General features: G+C 36.7%; 1 protein-coding gene and 1 pseudogene across 2 annotated transcripts in view; both read left to right on the plus strand.

The window, feature by feature from the left end:
- PRKD1 (protein kinase D1) overlaps window positions 1-15,037 on the plus strand; it is a 332,872-nt gene that overhangs the window by 271,618 nt on the left and 46,217 nt on the right. For both annotated transcript variants that reach the window (XM_065870973.1, XM_065870974.1), the window contains 6 exons: window positions 3,587-3,797; window positions 3,940-4,017; window positions 5,820-6,024; window positions 10,177-10,300; window positions 11,836-11,913; window positions 14,642-14,921. In XM_065870973.1, coding sequence (XP_065727045.1) covers window positions 3,587-3,797; window positions 3,940-4,017; window positions 5,820-6,024; window positions 10,177-10,300; window positions 11,836-11,913; window positions 14,642-14,921 — 976 coding nt within the window. The remainder of the gene's footprint in view (window positions 1-3,586; window positions 3,798-3,939; window positions 4,018-5,819; window positions 6,025-10,176; window positions 10,301-11,835; window positions 11,914-14,641; window positions 14,922-15,037) is intronic.
- Window positions 12,772-13,359, plus strand: LOC136118922 (thioredoxin reductase-like selenoprotein T; annotated as a pseudogene).

The following is a 15,037-nucleotide window of genomic DNA, read 5'->3' on the forward strand; positions in this document are numbered from 1 at the left end:
CATCCTCCTGCAAGTGCCTACCATAATTATAGAGAAGAGAATTTTATAGCTTTTCAGAGTTTTGAGCCAGTTTTTGTCCTGCACATAAAAATGAAGCAGAATGAAACAAAATGTTGCTGTTCCCTTTCCAAAACATTTCAACTTTCCTCCCTGTTCCCTTAAAAAAAAAAAAAAAAACACTCATTCTGCAGATTGCCCAGGTTCACCAAACACACAGTGCCAAACTGGAACAGCAAGTAACAGTGGAAATGAATTTAAACACCATTTAGTTAACCTAGTAAAACTAGTGTTAATGGGTAAGAGAGAGTTTTCTCTTTACCAGAATTAAAGAAAGATTTTATTTAAAACTGTAAAGTTCTATACATATTATAATTAAGTATAAAAATATACAAATAAATAAAAAATAAAATGAAGTTAATGAAGAAATACAATGATACCATATCTCTTTACTTTGCATAATAATGCATAACATCCATAAAAGCTGTTATTTAAATCAACATTACCCTTTGACTTGCTAAGTCTACTTTCATATTGAACTTATCTTAAAGTCCAAGCTAGCTGCATTTAGATCAATGAGATTTTTTAAACCATCCCCTGTTTCATTTAAAATTACTAATTTCTGAATTTTTGCCTACTCTGTAGCTTGATGCATCAAACAAAAATACTGTAATTGTGGATTTCTGATGTATATACCTTCAAATAAAACTTCACATAAAAATTGAAATTACAACTAGTAACTTTCTTAAAATAGTAACTGAATATGAATTATTAATCAAAATCTATCACTGATTCTGAAAAGCCTTAGAAGCATTTAGTTTGCTTTCATATTATTGGAAGGAATAATTGGCAGGAGTCCAGAAATGATGGTTTTTGAACACTTATGTAAACAGTGATATATAGATAGATATTATAAATATAAATTTATATTACAGGTCAATGGCCTTGTTTCATAGGATCTTATTTTTCTGTTTGTTTACAATTTTCTGTTTGTTTTACAAGTAAGGACTCTGGGCCACAAAGTAACAGCCAATTTCTTTTCCCTAAACTCGTGTAACGTTTTAAAATTCCTTATGTAATCTTGCCTTGAAGGTAATAAACGAAATGACTTCTCAAGAATAATTCTGGTTCTTGTAGTTTATGGCAGTGTTTATGTGAATGTTACCATGTTGGATGAAAAGAAGACATTCAGTTTTATCGGATTGCTTCTTGCTCTTCTAAGTGAATTTGCCCCATGGTATACTGAGTAGTCCTACATCAAACTGGCTTTGTTAACACAGCCAAGAATTAGGTCTCTTTAATTAAGGAAAGTAACTAAAAGGTGATTTGGTCAACTTTTCATATGATTTTCCAAATCTGAGAACATTTTAAGTCTGCTAAGAAAGTGTGACATCACGTCAGCTTTTATTCTGAGTGTTGAAACTTTCCAACTACGGAAAAACATCACTTTTCATTTTAGTGTATGCTTAAAACTGGCCCATTGGATATAGTTAAAGCAGGGACCTAACCCTACATATTTAATTATTTTCCAGTAAAATTCAATTCCATTGAGGATATTTATTCAATATATTTATGATTCTGGTTTGGCAAACCTTTGGCTCATCTTTAAAAGTGCCCTAGATCTCTCTGCAGGAGTTGAGCCCTTCCAGAATAATTATGCTTTGTAATTTTATTTTATAGAATTGAAATTATAAATGTAACTGTAGACATAATATCCCTAAGTAGAACCTCATCTCAAATTTCTTTTTATTGCAGCTGGTGAATCTGCAAATCAAAAATTTCCCATTTGGTAATAAATGGTATTACCTTTTGATGCAGATAGGCATTGAAAAGGATGGAAATTGTCTGTAAATATGATTTGTTTCTCATCAGTAATTATTTCAAATTAGAAATTAACTGAGTAATGTGATAATACAAGGGCTCTAGAAGCAGACAAGTGTAGGTTCATGTTTTGGCTCCACTGTTTACTAGCATTTGACCCAAAAGAGTATACTTAAACTTTATGAGCTTAGATCCTCAACTATAGATAACCAGGCCTGTCTTGTAAGGTGCCTAACACAGTGATTATTAAAAGTTAATACTAAGTTAAGAGCTTAATAAATGAGATATATAATTATAATAACTGTTAAAAAGTAATTCAGTTCTTTTATTCCAATGATTATTTTTCCTGATGATTCCCAAGTACATTTCCATGATATCAAGAGATACCATGAAATTGTTCAAAAACATTGTAAACACAGTTAAATTTATTTTATTTTATTTTTTTAAAAACGTTTATTGGAATATAGTTGCTTTACAATATTGTGTTAGTTTCTACTGTACAGCAAAATGACTCAGCTATACGTATACATATATCCCGTTTTTTTGACTTCCTTCTCCTTTAGGTCATCACAGAGCATTGAGTAGAGTTCCCTGAGCTATACAGTAGGTTCTCATTAGTTATCTATTTTATACATAGTATCATTAGTGTATATATGATACTATATACAATAGTGTATATATGTCAATCCCAATCTCCCCATTCATCCCATCTCCCCTTTCCCCCTTGGTATCCATATGTTTGTTCTCTGTGTCTGTGTCTCTGTTTCTGCTTTGTAAATAAGATCGTCTATACCAACTTTTTCAGATTCCATATATATGCGTTAATATACGATGTTTTTTTTCTCTTTATGACTTACTTCACTTCATTTATGTTTTTTAATCTATGTACTGGGCTGATTAATTACAAAATGAGAAACAAGAGTGCACAGAGATATAATTGTAACCGAAACATTAATATTTGTGTGTCTTATATAATCCAGTAGTCACTATGTTTTTCAATTATATAAATGATAGTATAATTTTAACCCTTTACTTTTATGGTTGAGGAGTAATTTTAAATTATATTCATTTTTTTCTTGGAGGGAATCCAAAGAAGCTGTAGGCCCTGTTCAGATGAAGTACTAGATTGGACAGATTGGGGGAATTTACTTTTCATTTTTTATCTTCCTGAACTGCTTGCATTTCCTATATGTAAAACTTTAGAAAATGTCAATGACGTAATATATGGAGTGGGATTAAGAACGATTTTTTGGTTTGCTTTCAACTTTATATTTCTGTATTAAACTGATGAAATTGAAAAGCTGCAAATTATTTGAAAGTCCTAGAAGTAAGGTTCAAATAGTCTGATCTCCAATTCTCTTCTTTTCATACTTTAAAAATAAAGTAACTCAAAAAAGAAATTAAGGGGAAATAAATGACATTAATTAACAGAAACATAGTTTTAGTTTATTCCTCTCACATTCTTAAGGATCAAACTACTAAATACAGTAGTAAAATAAAAGGCAATTTAAAAATACACAAATATATTATGCTGTGTCAGGGTCACTTGCATCTTACCATATCACTCTGAGAACATCACTACTATATGAACAGCTGGATGTGCTTTATTGGGAAAATGATTTTTCTCTTTGTGTCAGTATTTCTGCACTAGTGCTTTGGCTCAATAATGAATATGTGAGACCTTTTGTTGGAAAATAAATAAAAATGAAAATAAAAATATATAAATCAGATATATCTTATTGTCCTTTATTGTTTTTCAAACATATAGCAAAAGTCACCATCAGAGTCATTCATCGGTCGAGAGAAGAGGTCGAATTCCCAGTCATACATTGGACGACCCATCCAGCTCGACAAGATCTTGCTGTCCAAAGTTAAAGTGCCGCACACTTTCGTCATCCACTCCTACACCCGGCCCACTGTGTGCCAGTACTGCAAGAAGCTTCTCAAGGGGCTCTTCAGGCAGGGCCTGCAGTGCAAAGGTAAGGACAATCTTGCCACCAAGTATTTGTCAGCCGCCGAAGTTTGAGCCTCACCTATTTGAAATGACTATTTTTCCCACACCTTCTCTTTCTGATGCATGCTTGGTTTTGATTTGTTTTCTTTTAAAATGATTGTGATTAGATTGCAGATTCAACTGTCATAAACGTTGTGCACCAAAAGTACCCAACAACTGCCTTGGCGAAGTGACCATTAACGGAGGTAGGTAAAAGGTCAGCTGTCACATCTATGCTTCTTTTCCCTCCTAAGGCATGTGTCAGTTAGGACTTAGCGGGATTTTTTTACTTTTAATTTCTTCCATTCAGATACTCGTGACCCAAACCAAAGTAAATTACGGCCTCTGTCCTACTTTACTGTAAAAAAGCACCCATCATTGCGTTGTGATAAAGACCAGAGATTTTCTTGATTTTTACATGGTGAACTAGCTAGTACTGAAAACTTGGATATCCAGGATTTCTTCCCCAGCTCTCTTATTTTTCTACACCTATTCTAGTTCATTCAGAAGCATAGAAATTGTTGGAATGCCTCCCAGTTATAGCTATCAGTCTCATCCTCCATGCTTTTCATTCCCAGAATTGAGACAGAAGTTAACTTTTCTTCCCTGTCTGTCAAGGAAGGGAAGGACCACAGAAATTGACCTACCAGGAAATAGTTACAACTTTCTTCCTCCACCTGCTTACTATTCTCATTATGTATGTGCTTGTTAACCCACATCTTTAATAGTAATAAAAGGAACTTTAATTTAGACAATTAAAAACTACATATCCTTTTCTATATTGGGGAATATTCCTTTGGGAAAACTTTAATTGTATAAATTAAGATTGAAGGAATTCTAAGAAAAACGCTATGTCCTAAAGGAACAGCTCTCATTTTCTTCCCTGGTAGAATTGCTGATGGATTCTGACCAAAATATTTGACTTAGTGTCCCAAGCTGACTTTTTCCATAGATAGTAGACTGTGTTATATTTTCAGTCTGTTATCAGTTTGCTGTTTCCTCTGGGAATAAGACTGGTGATAAAAGACTGGATAAACAGGTTGAGTATTTCTGTTGCTAAAATCCTGAAGAACAAGTGATTATGTATGTTCTCCAACTTTCTTCTCTAGAAGAAGAAGAGAAAACTCTCTAGGAAAACATTCCCATAGTAGTTTCTGGCTTCAAGATGCATGAATTAGCTGCCAAACTCAAAAGCTTGGCAATCTTCCCACTTTCTGTGGCATATGGTATTGATTTTGTTCAGGCCCAGGAAATGTCAATGTGTACTTGATGACTAGAACCAAAGGGAAACAGTGTAGTTTATGTTATGTTGATTAATTTGAAATTGCATTTTTCCATACAGTCAGAAAAATCTGGAAAAATGTGCATTTTCCAAGCTTGGCAGGCTAGGGTCTCTGATCAATCTGTTTTCTAACTTTAAAGTAAGTACTTTGCCTTAGTAAGTAATTATAATTTACTACATTACCATCATCTATATAATGACAGGATTCAGTATTACTTCGAATATCAAATATCTTAGGCTTATGTGACCATATATTAGAATCCATGATTTTAAAAGTTACTGGAATATCAAGAACCAGTGACCTTGAGTTTTCTTGCATGTCAAAGTTTCCCACATCCTCCCATGTATTTCTTTTTCCCACCAGGGCTGTACTACTGAAATAAGATTCGTATCCTCTTCACTGGTGCCTGGTATCACTTTGCTTCCTAGCACTTTGTTTCTATCTCACCCTTGGCTTCCTTCCAAGGCTTCCCATGACTTTTCATGCTTTTAGGCTCAGGGGCACAAAAAACGAGCATCTGCTCGTAAAATTATATATTCATCCTCTCATTCATTCAGGTGACTATGAACTAAAATTTAAAAGGAAAGTGAAAGAAAAGAAAAATTCTTCACATAACTATATTTTTAGGGCTTCCAATTGATTTGCTTTAAGATTGCCTAACTTTCTCTTAAGTCCTGGCTCCAGGATTCCAGGCTTATCTTCATGGGGGCAAAACAATTTTTTAGATTTGCTTAGCCCTGGGGCAGAGTCTGATGTAGTCATGGAAGAAGGGAGCGATGACAATGACAGTGAAAGAAACAGTGGGCTCATGGATGACATGGAAGAGGCAATGGTCCAAGATGCTGAGATGGTCATGGCAGAGTGCCAGAACGACAGTGGGGAGATGCAGGATCCAGACCCAGACCACGAGGACTCCAACAGAACCATCAGGTGAGGGCTGCAACCCCAGCCTTGGTCAAACAGGGGAACCCCAAGTGGTATGTACTTTTTAAAGCTCTTTGATATTTTTATCTGTTATAGAAGAAACTTAAAGTGTGCATTCACAGGCATACCTCATTTTATTGTTTTATTGCACTTCAAAGGTATTCCTTTTTTTTACAAATTGAAGGTTTGTGGCAACCTAGGGCAGTGCACATCTATCAGTGCCATTTTTTCCACAGCGTGTGCTCACTTTGTGTCTCTGTGTCACATTTTGGTAATTTTTACAAAATTTCAAACTTTTTCCTTATTATTATATTAGTTAGGGTAATCTGTGTTTAGCAGTCTTTGAGGTTACTATTGTAATTGTTTTGGGACACCACAAACCATGCCAGTATAATACAGTATACTTAATCGATAAATGGTGTGTGTGTTCTGACTGCCCCACCAACCAGCCGTTCTCCAGTCTCTCTCCACTTCCTCTGGCCTCTCTATTCCCTGAGATACAGCAATATTGAAATTAGGCCAGTTAATAAACCCTACAATGGCCTCTCAGTGTTCAAGTGAAAGGAAGAGTCACACGTCTCTCACTTTAAATAAAAAGCTGGCAATAAGTAAGATTAGTGAGGAAAGCATGTCGAAAGCTGAGATGGGCCAAAAGCTAGGCCTCTTGAGCTAAACAGTCAGCCAAGTTGTCATGCAAAGTAAAAGTTCTTCATAGAATTAAAAGTGCTACTTCAGCAAACACGTGACTAATAAGAAAGCAAAACAACATTATTGCTGAAGGAAAAAGTTTCAGTGGTCTTGATAGAAGCTCAAACCAGCCACAACATTCCCTTAAAGCAAAGCCTAATCCAGACCAAGATCCTAATTCTTTTCAAGTCTGTGAAAGCTGAGAAAGGTGAGGAAGCTGCAGGAGAAAAGTTTGAAGCTAGTAGAGATTGATTTACACGGCGTTTAAGGAAATAAGCCATCTCCATAGCATAAAAGTACAAGGGGGGGAAGCATTGTACTTTTAGAATAGAAGCTTCAGCAAGTTAACAAAAGATCTAGCTAAGATAATAAATGAGGATGGCTACACCAAACATCACGTTTGCAATGTAGATGAAACAGCCTTATATTGGAAGACAGTGCCATCTAGGACTTTCACAGCTAGAGAGAAGACGATGCCTGGCTTCAAAGCTTCAAAGGACAGGCTGACTCTGCAGCTGGTAACTTTTAAGTTGAAACCAATGCTCATTTGCCATTCTGAAAATCTTAGGGCCCTTAAGAATTATGCCAGATCCACTCTACTTATGCTCTGTAGATGGAACAGCAAAGCCTGGATGACAGCATATCTGCTTACAACATAGTTTACTGAATATTTTAAGTCCACTGTTGAGACTGATTGCTTAGAAAAAAATATTCCTTTCAAAATGCTACTGCTCACTGACAATGCACCTGGTCACCCAAGAACTCTGACAGAGATGTACAATGAGATTCATGTTGTTTTCATGCCTGATAACACAACATCCATTTTGCAGCCCATGGATCAAGGAGTAATTTCAACTTTCACATCTTATTATTTAAGAGATACATTTTGTAAGGTTATCACTGCCATAGATAGATGGCTGTTCTTCTGATCTGGGCAAAGTCAACTGAAAACCTTCTGGAAAGGATTCACCATTGTAGATGCCATTAAGAACATTCATGATTAATGGGAAGAGGTCAAAATATCAACATTAACAGGAGTTTGGAAGAAGTTGTTTCCAAACCTCATGGATGACTTTGAGTGGTTCAAGACTGCAGTGGAGAAAGTAACTGCTTATGTGGTGGAAATAGCATGAAAACTAAAATTAGAAGTGGAGTCTGAAGATGTGACTGCAATGTCATGATAAAACTTTAAGGGTTGAGCAGAGGAAGTGGTTTCCTGAGATGGAATCTACTCCTGGTGAAGATTCTGTGAATTTTGTTGAAATGACAACAAAGGATTTAGGATATTACATACATTTAATTGATAAAGCAGTAGCAGAGTTCGAGAGGATTGACTCCAATTTTGAAAGAAGTTCTGTGTGTAAAATGCTATAAAACAGCATTGCGTGCTACAGGGAAATCATTCGTGAAAGGAAGAGTCAATCGATGCTGCAGACTGTTGTCCTATTTTAAGATATTGCCACAGTCATACCAGCCTTCAGCCAACACCATCCGCATCAGTCCACAGCCATCAACAACAAGGCAAGACTCTCCACCAGCAAAAAAATTATATCTCCCTTGAAGGCTGAGGTGATGGTTAGCATTTTTTAAAGCAATAAACTAATTTTTAATTAAGGTAGATACATTGGTGTTTTTAAGCATAATGCTATTACACACTTAGTAGACCACAGTATAGTATAAACATAATTTATATATACACTGGGAAACCAAAAAATTCATGTGACTCGCTTTATTGCCATATTTGCTTTATCTCCGTGATCTGGAACCAAACCTGCAGTATCTCCGAGGTATGTCTATAATTCGTTTATAAATGAGCTGTGTACTATGGAGGAGGCTCCTAAATTTGGAATTAGGAGGTCGGGATTCCCTTGGAGAAATGTAGTTTGCGTCCTTTCCTGGTATTGCCTCATTCTTGGACCCATTTTCTTTTGCATGTGAGGGTTACACGTATGTGCAAATGACAGATTTACTACTAAGTTAATATTGATTCAAAGCTCATTGTGTAAGGGTAAGCCAGGACAAAGTGAGAGAGTGGCATGGACATATATACACTACCAAATGTAAAATAGATAGCTAGTGGGAAGCAGCCGCATAGCACAGGGAGATCAGCTCGGTGCTTTGTGACCACCTAGAGGGGTGGGATAGGGAGGGTGGGAGGGAGGGAGATGCAAGAGGGAAGAGATATGGGAACATATGTATATGTATAACTGATTCAATTTGCTATGGGGCAGAAACTAACACACCATTGTAAAGCAATTATACTTCAATAAAGACGTTAAAAAAAAAAAAACTTGTGTGCACATACAGAGATCAGGGATCAACCTCAGCGGACACCATCTATTTTTATAGCTGGTCCCTATTACAGATATCACATACGTCTGGACCTTACTGTTCTTGATTTTATTTCAGAAGTGTGTGGAGTTTCATATTTGTCATCTAATTATCTGTACTTTTTGATTTGTAGATGATCCCCATTTTTTACATTAGTGGTCAGCACACTATGGCCCGAATCAGGCTGCTGTCTGTTTTGTAATAAAGTTTTATTGCAACGTAGCCAGGCCCGTTCATAGCTATGGCTATATCTGCTTTTGTACCACAATGACAAAGTTAAGTATTCTGCAAAGCCTGAAATGTGTATTACCTGGCTCTTTATAAAAATAGTTCCCAAACCCTGATTTATGTTATAAAGTGTATTCAAACTTTTGTGCCCATTTTACAAATACCATATTCATTGACTGGCTGAAATTGTTCATGAGAGGAGAGCAATAAAATAATTGGATTTTATTCCATTCAGTAGCATGAGAAATATTTTTTAAATACTGGAAAATATTAGTCTTATGACCCCACTGTCTTTCAAAGGTGTACATTTCTTTAGTATCAAAAGATTGGCGTGGGCAGGTGGGCCTGTGGTTGGGGGCAGTGAAGGAGAGAGGAAGACACAGAGACAGAAAAGACAGAGAAAGAAAGACACGAAGGATGGGCATAATTCCATGAGCAATAGTTGTTTAAAAGACAGTTTCAACAGCAGATTCTAATTTTTGTGAAATTATCCAGAGAGAGACTGAAATTCACAGTAACTGATATTATCTCTAAATGATTAATATTATGGCTGTAATATGTAGCAAGCAAATAAGCGTTCATGTGTGATTCTGAATACTGTGGCCTCAGTACACTAAAACTGTAATCTACCCAATGTTCACCCCAAAACTGAGCACCATGCACTTCAACCTGAAAACCGAGGAGTTTATTATCCTCCCTCGGGATTGTTAAGGTGTACATATCAAGCGCCTATCACTCTTCAGAGTAATCCAGATTCTGAACTAGGGTACTCTGGCAGTACCGTTCACTAAAAATGAGATATGACATTTTTTTTTGACTTTCACTTTGAAATAGCTGAAATAAGGTTTTATGCAGGAAAAGAAGATCTGTATCTAAAAACATTTCTTCCCTAAAATATTTTGACTTTTCAAGTCCATCAACAAGCAACAATATCCCACTCATGAGAGTGGTGCAGTCTGTCAAACACACGAAGAGGAAAAGCAGCACGGTGATGAAAGAAGGATGGATGGTCCACTATACCAGCAAGGACACACTGGTAAGATCCACAGCAAGAAATTTTCTCTTGTCTTGCAAGCTTTAATTAGAGGAGCTGCTGATGCCCTGTCAACACTGTGGGATGTCTGGGTTACCAGGAGCAAACCTCAGTGCAGGCAGGGCACCGGATTGGGGAAGCACGTTACAGTCACTGAGTGTCCCAAGTAGTTGAACTAACAACTGAGTTAGAAAAAAGTGTAGACAGCAATCTCAGGGAAACAAACTCATTTCCCTCCATTACTTGAGATGATTTCCAAACAACTTGAATGTCTTGCCTGTCATTTTACAGGCTTGCTTTCAGAGCACTCCTCTGTGATTCAGGTTTTTTTTTTGAAAGACTTCATTTTAGGGAGAGAAGAAACAATGATATAACTATTATATACTTCTTAAATCCTTAGGTGTTCACTTAAAAACTGACCTATTCAGAAATACAGGAATCCTATATTTTATTAGATAAAAGACAACACATTTTAATTTTTTCATATAGTCTGAGTAGTTCATTACTTCTTATTTTCCTAATAGTTGATGAATGAGTTTGTGCATGTGTGTAAGAGAGAAAAAAATTTGATGTTTGTTTCAGTTAAGCTAATTGACATTTAGCGCTAAGCTTCTGTCGCAGCTATTGGTAGTGTTTTCCTCATCACCCCCTAGCTATAGGATTCCTATCATTTTTTTAGATAAATGGGCATCTATAACCTAATCGCTCTAGCTATAATCTCAACCTTCTTTTCTGGAGGGAGATTTACATGACTTACTGTAGGACTCAACTGAATACTATCCAGTCCTTCCTAGACATGGTAAAATATTTGAAGCATATGTAGTGTATTTGACTGGTCTAAGATAGGTTGTGGAAGAGACCAAGAATAGTATTAGGGCATTTTGGCCTAAAAAGAAGAAACACATACACACATACAGACACACAAGGACCTGATCACCAAATCATAGAAGTTTAGATCTGCAGTGAGCTTAAGAGAGAATCGAGTTATTGATGCACTCTCGTGATGTTGTTAAGTTGATGCCATGGAGTCAACCTTGCCATCCTACAGAACATTCTTTAGTTCTGCTGTAACAGTCAGAGCTCTTCCATCTCTAATGGAAGCCAGAATACCTGGCTGGATCAGCATGGCATGCCTTATGTTCTAAAATAATAAGAATATATAAATATTATATCTCCTGTTAAGCCTTTTTATTTTATTACAGCTACAAATCCGCTTTTAGCTCTTCAAGCCATCAAATAAATTTTAAAATGGAGTTTTCTATTTACTATACATTCAGTAAGTGCCAAGCACTGCTTGGGTGCTAATACATCATCTCCTTTATTATTCATAACTCTTGGATGTAGACACAGACTCACCACACATTTGCTGAGTAGTCACCTTCCAGAGTCTTGAAATTGAGTGTCAGTCTTCCTGGTCCAAAGCCCATGCACTTTCCACCATCGAATCTTATGTCCCCAGTGGGAAAATGTTTTGATTTTTATCTATCTTGGATAATTTTTAAGTTTTTAAAAGATACTAAATCCAACTTCTGTTTCAGCGGAAACGGCACTATTGGAGATTGGATAGCAAATGTATTACCCTCTTTCAAAATGACACAGGAAGCAGGTACTACAAGGTAAGGGTGGCTCTTTCCTTGACTGAAGTTTCATACCCCCTCTTTCTTTCTCGTGGGAACGTAGAGTATCAGAAATACAAAATACATCCAACAGACATGACTCTTTTGGAGCTTGCTCCAAGGGATATTTTTTCTTCTCTGTAGTTTACACATTTGGGGGGAATCAGGTTGTGACCCCATGTTAGTCATCTGTGAATTTCAAATATCCCTGTGGAATGCTTCTGGCCCCATGTGATGGTGGGGCAGGAGGGGGAGGGGGGAGAGAAGAAGCTTAACTGACTATTTTAGCAGAGATGTGTGATTTAACTAGAAAATTCAAGGTCACAGAAGATTAGCAAAAAGTAAATTCCTGAAATCTGTTCTATCCAACTTTCTTTGTTTTGTTTTGCATCTGTAGCCTTGCCGTACGTCACTGGGGGTTAAGAAACATTATATGATTTCTCCATGTATTGTCAATATTCACAAGGAACACTTTCCTGTAGAAAAAAATTTGTCAGCTATTTTCATTCTGTCTCTCTACATGAAATAATACAGGTGTCATATGACGTTATCACCCAGTAAAACATGGTTCCAAAAGAAATTCATACTGAAGACAGTATATACTTGCTCCTTCAAGATTAATGCCGGCTCAGGCATAGTTGGTGTCATTCTCCATGGCCCCTTTACACAGATCTAACAGAAAAAAAGGAGACCTCATTAACTTTTCAATTAAAAATTTGTTTTAAAAGTTATTATTTCTTAGTCACTGTGTACCTCCTGGAAGACAGTGTGGTGATTAATTTTTTTAGTATCTATATTGTCTTAAAAGCAACTACTTTTAGAGTCTGAGGGTGGCCGAAATGGCTGGCTTGTTTTAAGATGAGGCTTCTGCTACTTCTCCTGGTGGCGGCGTCGGCGGTGGTCCAGAGCTATGCCTCGGCCAACCTGGGAGGTGTGCCTGGCAAGAGATCAAAGATGCAGTACGCCACGGGGCCGCTGCTCAAGTTCGAGATTTGTGTTTCCTGAGGTTATAGGTGGGTGTTTTAGGAGTACACGCGGATTGTTAGCTAGCGGTACCCAGGCATCCTCATTGAAGGAGAGAATTACCTCCCTCAACCAATATATAGACACATAGCATCTTTCCTGTCGGTCTTCAAGCTAGCCTATTAATTAGGCTTAATAATAGTTGGCAAGGATCCTTTTGCTTTGTTTGGCATGCAAGCTCCTAGCATCTGGCAGTGAGGCCAAGAAAATAAGGTCTCTGCATGCATGATGGTCTTCTTGAGCAACATGATTGAGAACCAGTGTATGTTAACAGGTGCATTTGAGATCACTTTGACTGATGTACCTGTGTGGCCTAAGCTGGAATCTGGTCACCTTCCATCCATGCAACAGCTTGTTCAAATTCTTGACAATGAAATGAAGCTCAGTGTGCATATGGATTCAATCCCACACCATCGATCATAGCCCCACCTATCAGCACTGAATACTCTTTTACATTAAGGGATTTTTCCAAGAGCAGCATGAGTGACATTGTGAAGGCCTGTACTGAAGACAGCAAGCCGTTAGTACAGACCAGATGCTTTCTTGGCAGGCTCGTTGTACCTCTTGGAAAACCTCAACGCAAGGCAGTTTTTCAGTGCTGGCACATTTTGGGATTCTGCACATTCATGGAGTGCAATAATACTGTATAGTTTTTTTTTTCTTCCCCAAGTCCACTCAGTTAATAGTTTTTTTAAAAAATGCAGACATTACTACTTGTACTTCTTTTTCTCTTGGTCATATTTGAAAAAGTAGAAAACTGAGTTGCAATTTGATTTTTTTTTTCAAAGGTGTCTGTTAAGCCTTGTGATTTTATATGAATTTTCCTTTTTCATAGGTTAAAATTGATCTTTTCAGGACTAGAGCTGAAGTTCCCAAATACTTTGTAAGAGTTTATCAGACATCTCTAATTTGGTCATGTCCAATTTATATAGTTTTCAAAATACTGCAGATTGTGAACAGCACATTATATAAGATTTTGGGGGGAAATCCTATATCCAGAGTACTGTACAAATTTGTGTATGTGTGTGTGCGCATGTGGGATTACCAGAGAGCTACTAAAAGACCAACCACTTTTTAAATCCTGTTAATGTAGTTCAAGTGTCCTGCCTTGACTGTCAATTTAATGAGTTGATTAGCTGGGCTTTTATACTTAATAACAAACTAAGCAGATGTAAGTTAAAAACAAAACAAACAAAACAAACAAAAAGCAACTACTTTTAAAACCACTCTCTGTGGTTTTTCTCATTAAAACTATTCATGTGGCTATATTATTATATTAACATCTATCAAATCAAATTGTATGATTCATTTTCAGTGCCTTAAAGAATAGTTGAAATTTAAAAACAGCTGCGCATACCCAAATGCATTTCAAAAGGGTCGTGATTTTACCTCACCGTTATAAAAATTATCATTTACATTCTAAGTCTTAGATTTTGATGCAGATTCAAAATTATTATTCTTATTCATATTTATTCTTACCACATGAACATAGTAAAAAAGTCACTTGAATTTTTCTGTAGAAAGGAGATGATAAATTTTCCCCTACTAAAGATATTTTTGTATTTTTCTTAGTAATATTCTGTGTCTTACTAAACCATTTGATGGCTGATTGTAATGCCATTTCTCACATGTCCCTGGCATGAATTTTATTTGAAAGTTTACATAGTTTTGATAAACTGCATTTAACACACTCTTTCTTTCACAGGAGATTCCTTTATCAGAAATTTTATCTCTGGAACCAGCAAAACCATCAGCTTTAATCCCTAACGGGGCCAATCCTCACTGTTTTGAGATCACTACAGCAAATGTCGTGTATTATGTGGGAGAAAATGTGGTCAATCCCTCCAGCCCACCACCAAGTAGCAGTGTCCTCACCAGTGGCATTGGTGCAGACGTGGCCAGGATGTGGGAGATGGCGATCCGGCATGCCCTCATGCCCGTTATTCCCAAGGGTTCCTCCGTGGGTTCAGGAACCAACGTGCACAGTGAGTCTGCTAGTTTTCTGACTATCTTTAGAACAGGTGAAGAGAGACTCTTTGGGGATGATTTATTTTATTGGCGGACATAGGGTCTCCAAATAAAAGCTGCTGCTACACATACT

This window comes from Phocoena phocoena, chromosome 2 (assembly GCF_963924675.1).
Source record: "Phocoena phocoena chromosome 2, mPhoPho1.1, whole genome shotgun sequence".
Taxonomy (NCBI): domain Eukaryota; kingdom Metazoa; phylum Chordata; class Mammalia; order Artiodactyla; family Phocoenidae; genus Phocoena; species Phocoena phocoena.